General features: G+C 43.9%; 1 protein-coding gene across 1 annotated transcript; it reads left to right on the forward strand.

Annotated features, from left to right (window-relative positions):
* The first annotated feature begins 224 nt into the window (after positions 1-224).
* Positions 225-6917, forward strand: LOC542762 (calcium dependent protein kinase 1). The gene is made up of 11 exons (NM_001374293.1): positions 225-1032; positions 3128-3258; positions 3527-3568; positions 3662-3770; positions 3957-4035; positions 4761-5057; positions 5319-5428; positions 5578-5682; positions 5819-5881; positions 6150-6317; positions 6408-6917. Exons 1-11 carry the CDS (start codon positions 403-405, stop codon positions 6543-6545), a joined length of 1872 nt encoding a protein of 623 aa, NP_001361222.1. The 5' UTR covers positions 225-402; the 3' UTR covers positions 6546-6917.
* The last annotated feature ends 2270 nt before the right edge of the window (positions 6918-9187 follow it).

Genomic DNA, 9187 nt, shown 5'->3' on the forward strand with positions numbered 1-9187 from the left:
TTTTCGGGTGGAAAAGGAGGGAGGGCGAGGCGGGCTTTCGCCGTATGTACTGTACGCGCAGAGAAGACTCTTTTGCGTACTGCCCCTCGGGGAGTGGGTGGATTCACGGTCGCCTCCCGAGGACTCGACCCCGCCCCAGCTAGCTGCCGCGCTGTAACCGAGGGAGGGGGAGGAGAGAGAAATAACGGACGCCACCTCTCGCTCCCTCCCTCCTCCTCCTGTCTCGCGCCCCCCTGGCCCCTGCTTCTTCTCCTTCCCCTTTCATTCCCAACGAGGCAACGACCCGCCCTGCCCCGCCTCGCGATCCCCACCCGCGGCGGCGCGGAGGGCCGGAACCCAAACCCTAACCCTAGCGGCCCGGGCGCCGCCTCCGGTCTCGCCCGCCCGCCGCGCCGGGCCGCGATGGGGCAGTGCTACGGGAAGGCGCGCGGCGCGTCCTCGCGGGCGGACCACGACGCCGACCCCTCGGGGGCGGGGTCGGTCGCGCCGCCATCCCCGCTGCCGGCCAACGGCGCGCCGCTGCCCGCCACGCCCAGGCGCCACAAGTCCGGATCCACCACGCCGGTGCACCACCACCAGGCGGCGACGCCCGGCGCCGCCGCCTGGCCTAGTCCGTACCCGGCCGGCGGCGCCAGCCCGCTCCCCGCGGGCGTGTCGCCGTCGCCGGCCCGGTCCACGCCCCGGAGGTTCTTCAAGCGGCCCTTCCCGCCGCCCTCGCCCGCCAAGCACATCAAGGCCACGCTCGCCAAGCGCCTCGGCGGGGGCAAGCCCAAGGAGGGCACCATACCGGAGGAGGGCGGCGCGGGGGCCGGGGCCGGGGCCGGCGCCGGCGCGGCCGTTGGTGCCGCCGATTCCGCCGAGGCCGACCGCCCGTTGGACAAAACGTTCGGCTTCGCCAAGAACTTTGGGGCCAAGTACGATCTCGGGAAGGAGGTCGGGAGGGGCCACTTTGGCCACACCTGCTCCGCCGTCGTCAAGAAGGGCGAGCACAAGGGCCATACTGTCGCTGTCAAGATCATCTCCAAAGCTAAGGTGAGAGGGGATCATGGCTCTAGGGAGAGGGGTATGCTCCTCATGTCAAATTCCACATATGGGAAATTTCAAATAGTAGCTCTTGCTGTCCAGGTAGGTAACCGGTATGGGTTCACGCCAATTCTGCGCCACTAACCGAAACTTAGGTGGTTAAATGGTCCGAATTTTGCGAACTGAAGGATACTTTATGGATTTCCCATTCCAATTTTGGAGTTTTGCTCTTAAGTTGTTTGGCATTGGTGACTTGTTGTAGGAAGTAAGATATGGAATTTCAGGATCTTGCATGGTACTTGACTAGTTGTATTTTAGCGATATGTTCTCTAGCGCGATATATTCTCATCTTTTTTTGTTGTGGTTCTACGGTTCTTGGTTTTCAGACAGTAGGTCTGTGCCATGAAAGCTTAAGTTTTTTACTGTTCCATTGTTCAGTCCCGTTAACATGTCTGCAGTTGCCCTGCTAGATAGTTAAACTGACAACTGAGCATAATAAATTATCACAGTTTCTTGGTTGTGATACTGGGTACATGTTCAGTTGATGCTGGAAATCATGATAATCTTATTTATTGGGATCAATGGTGAGAGAATGCATGTAGGAACTTTGGGATCTCGAATAGTACAGTGATTGAAATTCTTGGTCACTGACCCAATTCTTGTCCATTGTTAATGAAACAATACAGGGTGTATCCTCACCTATGCTCCCCCCTTTCTTGTTTGGTGAACAAAGATCTGCATTTTCTAGTTGGATTCAGTGGCACTTCTGGAAAAACCTAATTGATTGTTCTTATCCTGTTAATGCATTGCAATTGCCAAAGGAACCTATATTTGATTAGGGTGCCCAAGCTCCAGAGGAGATAGTATTGCATAAATTAGACAATCAGAATGTCTCGCATTGCATTTGCGCCATTATTATTATTACTAATAAACATTTCTTCATAAAGGAAGACTATTGCACTGGTTGGCTAGATAAAAAAACTCGACCTGCGGGGGGTAAGACCGCCCTCACGGTATTATATTAAGAAGAAGACCTCATCACGCAGTTCGAGAAACCCTCGAACCCCTGCCCCACCCATACACAGCATCACCGTGTCCCATGTGAGAACGACCTTGACCAGGGCCGTGCCTTAGACCTTTGCTTTGGCGTGGGACAGACTAGAGGATTTTTTAACCACAGCCTGAAAATTCGCTCACATGGGGAGTCAAATCCAAGACCTGAAGAGTGCTACTCAGACCACCTAACCAACTCGGCTAGAGGTCCTTTCGCAGTTTCGCTGGTTGGCTAGGTCAAAGAGCTGATAATTTAATAGCCCACCCCAACTTGCTTGGGACTAAATTGTTGATCTAGAAATTTAAAGATTTAACTAGTGTAGCTTTTGATCTATTTTTATGATGGGTATGAAGTTCCCATAGCGCCACCACTAAATTTCCTAGTCTCATCCAGATCTGCTTGGAAAAAAGGAATGATTCTTTCTTGTCAACAACTCCCTGATATAAGCAATTTTATCATTAAATATCTGTTGCCTTGATTATTATTTGGACTAGCCAGTTGCCCGTTTTTGCTACGGTTGTTATATATATCATATAAATAGGTATTAAGATATTTATTCAAATATAATTATTGTTTATTTCTAAACACTAAGATACATGCGGTCTGGTGGTTAGCCCCAAATTTCTGGAGTAGGGGGATGTGGGTTCGAGTGCTTGCTCTGCACTATTTTTTGCGCGGTGTGGTAGCTGCACGAGCGGCGTCGGGTGTTGGGCAGGCGCAGTAGCGGGCTGCACGGGCGCTGGGGGTCCACAGGGCAGTACCTGAGAGATTGTCGCGAGGGCGCTGGGCGTGGGGCCCACAGGGCACGGCCCCGAGGCGGGGCGCGTGGGGCGGGCCCGGAGTGTCAGCGCGTTGGGTGAAGCTGTGGTAGCACCAGGTGCCCACATTATGTTCTTAGTAGAGTAAGTGGTATAGATATGCTTTGTGAAGCTTTGTTCTCTTTAAGTTCTAATCATGTGAATCTGTGATACTTACACTTCTTTCTATGGATGGTGCAAACACTGCCTGTACTTCTGACTGAAATGAAATATCATCTTTTGGTTTTGGCAGATGACAACGGCCATTTCCATTGAAGATGTTCGTAGGGAGGTCAAGATTTTGAAAGCCCTATCAGGGCACGATAATCTCGTCAGATTCTATGATGCATGTGAGGACGCCCTCAATGTCTACATTGTCATGGAGTATGTTTTTTTGTGACCTTTTGTATGTGCCTTCATAGACTGATAATTCAGAAATATTAGGTTAGGCTTCTATGGATTCTGCTGGCGCACTTTAAAAGCTGATCTTCCATGCGTGTGCATTTCCTTAGATCACTCACTGCTAACCATATCTTTTTATTTGTACATAGTATAGTAGTATCTAGCATAGTGCATATATGCTCTTCAACGCAACTAATGTAATAGTAATGCCTATTGGTGGTAATTTCTTCAAATTGTTTTTTTGGAACAGATTATGTGAAGGTGGAGAGTTGCTAGACAGAATTTTAGCAAGGTACTTTTTGAATATAGTATATTCATCTCTAGTAGCTTAGTAGAAGTATCTCTTGTTAATGCTTACCAAGGATGTAAACTTGAACTATTGAAGAGGTGGGAGATATACAGAAGAAGATGCCAAAGCGATCATTGTACAGATTTTGAGCGTAGTGGCCTTCTGTCATCTTCAGGGAGTAGTGCATCGTGATTTGAAGCCAGAGGTATGCTTGAATCACTTTGTGTATAGTTTGTATATATGTACAGTCTAGTATGTGTTTGACTGGGGTTTTACTTCTGCCATCGTATTTAACTGTACTTGTTTTTTTATATTTAAGTGACAGCAATAATGCTTGTTTTGAAAGCTAGGCTGCCTTTTGTGACACAATTGCTATATTTCATTGGCACAGAATTTTCTCTTCACAACAAGAGATGAAAGCGCTCCTATGAAGTTGATTGACTTTGGTCTGTCAGATTTTATTAGACCAGGTAATGTACTAATATTTATTTTTTTTACATGGCCCATTAGTGTACAGTTATTTCTGTTCTTGTAATTAAAAGTTATTACTTTGTTCAAGGGTTCGTTCTAGTTTTCTAATATGGAATTAGATAAGCATCATACATTTCTCTGTAAGCAGCTTAAATGACAACATTTGGAAAAAATTAGTCTGAACATTGATTGTTATTAAAACCTAAGTTTAGGTGAACTTCTTGCAATAGAAATCCGGCAACACAGTGTTTAGTTTCATTTAGGATTTTTTGTTGTGTGCTCAGGATCAAGGATTTCATCACATATGTATGGACCGGTTTTACATTATGTTTTTGCTTTTCCATACTTTTGTTCATACTTCATAGTGTGTCCCAGTTAGCTCTTATGCTGAACAAACAGATGTTTGCCATTTGCTGGATTTATATGGTTGGCAGGTGCAGATTAATATGGAAAGTTTGAAAAATCTGAACACACTAACTAACCAGCATCTGCTTGTTAGTCTTGCATTTTAGTTGTTTAGCTTGTGCATATGCTAGGATCTTTGTGTGTCTAAATTCACGATAAATAGTGGATACATTTGTATATGACTATTTGTTCTTTGCATGTTTCTTTACGTTTGGAAGTTGGAATACACTATCAACATTTACAGTTAATATTTTTTTTCAGTTCACTCATTAACTAAATCTTATACTTAATTTTGTGTGTTCTGCACTATGCAATGCAGATGAAAGGCTCAATGATATTGTTGGAAGTGCTTATTATGTTGCTCCAGAGGTTCTACACAGATCATACAGTATGGAAGCAGACATTTGGAGTATAGGTGTTATAACATACATTCTGCTCTGTGGCAGTCGGCCATTCTGGGCAAGGACAGAATCTGGGATCTTCCGGTCCGTATTGAGGGCTGATCCCAATTTTGACGATTCACCATGGCCTTCAGTATCGGCTGAGGCTAAGGATTTTGTGAAGAGATTTCTGAACAAAGATTACCGCAAAAGAATGACTGCTGTCCAAGCACTGAGTAAGTCATCACATATGTTTATTTTGTGTTGGCCCGTGATTTTGATATTACAATATCTCACTTTGGCCTTTTGTACTTTACACCACCACCAACAAAGTCTTTTAGTCCTAAGCAAGTTGGGGTAATCTAGAGTTAAAACCCAACAGAAACCACAAAAAGACTAGAGTTGGGTAGCCTTTTATTAACATCTATTATAGGAACTGCTATTTATGATACGATGACGAAAAAAATTGAATTTATTTTCCCCTTGTCTGTTTGCAGCTCACCCTTGGTTACGAGATGAACAAAGGCAAATTCCATTGGACATACTCATTTTCAGATTAGTTAAGCAGTATCTCCGTGCTACTCCTCTTAAACGTTTGGCATTAAAGGTACAGTACAGACTTTCTTTTCTGTATTTGTAAACATTCTTTCTATTCTTCACCGATCTTTGTTGATACAGCAATATGCAACTGATAAATGTACATGTGCTGGATGATTATAATATTGTAGTAACACTTAATATCTTTCTGTGCCACAGGCACTATCTAAGGCTTTAAGCGAGGATGAACTTTTGTATCTTAGGTTGCAGTTTAAGCTGCTTGAACCCAGAGATGGGTTCGTGTCACTCGACAACTTTCGGGCGGTGCGTTATTTGTTGTTGCCGATTGCCCTCATCATTAGTTCATTACGAAGACATGTCAAAAGCAGAACACTTGCTCATGTCTTTTTATGCACATTATGTTGATTTTCTAATTTCTAAAATCCCATGGTGTAACCAGGCTCTGACAAGATACTCAACTGACGCCATGAGAGAATCAAGGGTTCTTGAGTTTCAGCATGCGGTAAGGATTCATCATTATGATCAAAAGCAAAGGATTATGCAGTGATGATTATCATATCTGTCTGTATGGAAATTTTCATAGAATTATCTATAATTGTAACGTTCAAACAGTGCCCTACGCCCAATTTTGAGCTGATGCCATGATGTTTCAGACCTGTTAAATCCTTTCCTTTTAGAATTAGAACTCCTTTTTGCATCTTGTTATTTTTATCTGCCAATGCTTATTATAATTGATGGTTGAAGTTACTGACGTTGTGTTCTTATCTCAGTTGGAACCACTTGCGTACAGAAAGATGGACTTTGAAGAATTCTGTGCTGCAGCAATCAGCCCGTACCAGCTGGAAGCTTTGGAAAGGTGGGAAGAAATTGCTGGAACAGCTTTTCAGCACTTTGAACAAGAGGGCAACCGAGTTATATCAGTTGAGGAGTTAGCACAGGTATTTGGCATTGGGTCAACATTTTCAGCATTGGCACTTGGAGCCATGTGGAAGATCATCACCTTATTTGACATTGTTCGTTGTGCGTAGGAACTAAATCTCGCGCCGACACATTACTCCATTGTGCAAGACTGGATCAGAAAATCGGATGGCAAGCTTAACTTTCTTGGGTTCACCAAATTTTTGCACGGTGTCACGATACGGGGTTCAAATACAAGACGACACTAAACAGATGCAAACTGTATTCGCTTCTAATTTGAAGCCTCTCATCGATTATATGGCCCTGATTGCTGTTACCTCCTGCCTGCCCTGCCCGAGTCTGGTCAATGACCATCCTTGTTTGTGATGCCCCTCCCGCTGTTGCCGTCGTAGCTTTTGTAGAGTACATGTAAAGATCCTTGTAATGGCGAAATCATATGGTTTGCTCAAGAAATATATAGTGTCATTTGTTCTTTTTTTTTTGGCTCGCTAATTTTGGATCTTTATCCGTGGGCAGTCTTTTGTTGACGTTGGCGCTGAAGTTGATACCGTCGCAGGAACCTGTAAGGATGTAACTTTGTATGCACATACTTGTATATTATTGGCGTAAATTTAGTTGTACACTATCAACTTATAACTGGGTTACAAAGAAATGCCAGATATGTTTGGGATGAGGATCTCGCTTTATTAGTTATATGCTCCCTCCGTTCTTTTTTTTATTTGTTGCCTATTAGTTCAAAAATGAACAAGCGAACGATAAACATTAAAGAACGGAGGTAGTATCAAGGATTAGTCAAGAATAAACAAGCATCTCGTTGAATTTGATTGTATTTTCTTTTGGCGCCTGGCCTTTCATATATATTAGCTCTTGTTTTTTCTTAATGTGATTTAGAGGGACCTCGTCACGGAGGTGTCCACAGCAGGGAGAACGTAACGCAGAAGAACAAAAATGCAACCAACTGGCTGAGCACTCATGTTATTCGTCAGTCCAGTGTTCCAGATGGTTGCGGAAAAACATTTGAAATTCAAGTCACTCGAGGTAAACGATTTGAGAGCGCTTACACTTATTTTTCTTTATTTTTTTCCATAGGGATTTTACTCCTGGAGTATAGGTCTTATTTGTTTGGGATTTTTTTTTTCAACTTTTGGCTACCAAAAGATGTTGCGGACTGCCAAACGTCCTATCTTTTCAGCTTGTTTCTATAACAACTGCTTTGGTAAAAACCGTTCAAAAGGCAACACAACACAGAATCGATCGAGTCGTCATGATAGTAGGAATTCGTTACTTTCTAGATCTTAAACCCTTTGGACCATTCCATCATTCTCCGTACGTAATCTCTATGATACTCAGATTTTCTCTACAGTCAAATTCTCTTTATAGCTAGATTGCCAGAAAAGCTAGTAAAAGAAAAGTTGAAACAAACAGTCCCCTGGTAGGTGGTAGGCCGCTGAACCTTCGACCTGGTACTACTTTTCTGCTCTCTCTCTCTCTCATCTGTTTGTCACTGCATGTTATATTGGAGCCATCATGAATGGAAGGGAAGCAAGGCCACTGAATCCAATCCATCATCCATGCGATGGGGCCATCTGCATGTGAGCAGCTAGAGGCTCGAGCTGGTCCTGGACATTGGACAAGAACAGCCGGCCAGAACTGCTCCGGGAATACCAGAAGCAGAAATGCTGATGGCAAGCAAAGCCTGCAACAAGGTCTGAAACGGGAACGGCTAGCTAGCTCATGGAGACATGGACCAACCAACCACCAAGACAAGACAAAAGCAGTGGGAGGCAGCCAATATGGTCTGCTACTGCTATATGTATCTGTCTGTCTCCTTCTAAAGCGCCCAAGTCAGCAGCGGAAAACAACATGCGTGCAGCAGATGCAACCGAAATACAACAGAAGCAAGCTTTTACATGTAGGCTGCTGGGCTCTGTCTGACGTGGTGCGTGTGCGTAAACAAACCGGATTGTCTAGTCTCTGAATTCCGATGAGAAACAGAGAAGGTGACAGGATCGTGCGGAGGCCATCGACGTCCCAGTCACGCCCACGTGGTGGTAGGGACGACAGGGAGAGAGGAATATGTGGAGCTACAGTGAACAGATCAGCTGTCACACTCACACACACACACACAAAATGGTTGTCTCCATCGACTGCAACTGAACGGAGAAGGGCGCGATCCGTAGTAGTGTATCTTCCTTTTTGGATATGGTTGCCGGCCGTGAACTATCAGTCTTTAATAATGCTTGTTTTTTTTGTTCCTCGACTCTTTATTTCACAGATACTCTATCTGCTCCAATTTATAACCCGTCTGATTTTTTTACACCCCCGATTCCTCTTATTTAATATATATATATAATTATTATTTATTTTTACTGTAATATGGTTTAGCATATAATGCTCTAATAAGTATGTATTTTGATTTCTATTTTTTTTAAGAAAATGAATAAGACAAGCCAGTTAAATTTCAAGTACGAATTATAAATTGAAACGGAGGGAGTATGTGCTAATCGTAAACAATACTTGTTCTCCTATAATTAAATTAATAGATGTATCTTTCTTTATAAAAAAACACAATTCTTTGAAACATGGAAACCATGCAAGGTCTTTACACCTGTATTGAAAAACGTAGTACCAAAAGAAAAACGGTAGTTCATTGTTGTATAACAGTATCAGGGTACGTAAAATACCAAAAAGATGAATTTACGAGAGAGCAAGACATAGAACGACGATTATGTTGAACCTAGACACAATTTGGAACCAACATGCAAGCTCATGGACCTTGGGACCTGCAGAGGGCTCCAAGCAACTTAGTGTTAGTGTATGTTCTAGGGGAACGACAACCCCAAACACCTGAATCATTTAGAAGTGCTTCGAGGCACATGAGGCCTCAGGG

This window comes from Zea mays, chromosome 5 (genome assembly GCF_902167145.1).
Source record: "Zea mays cultivar B73 chromosome 5, Zm-B73-REFERENCE-NAM-5.0, whole genome shotgun sequence".
Classification (NCBI taxonomy): domain Eukaryota; kingdom Viridiplantae; phylum Streptophyta; class Magnoliopsida; order Poales; family Poaceae; genus Zea; species Zea mays.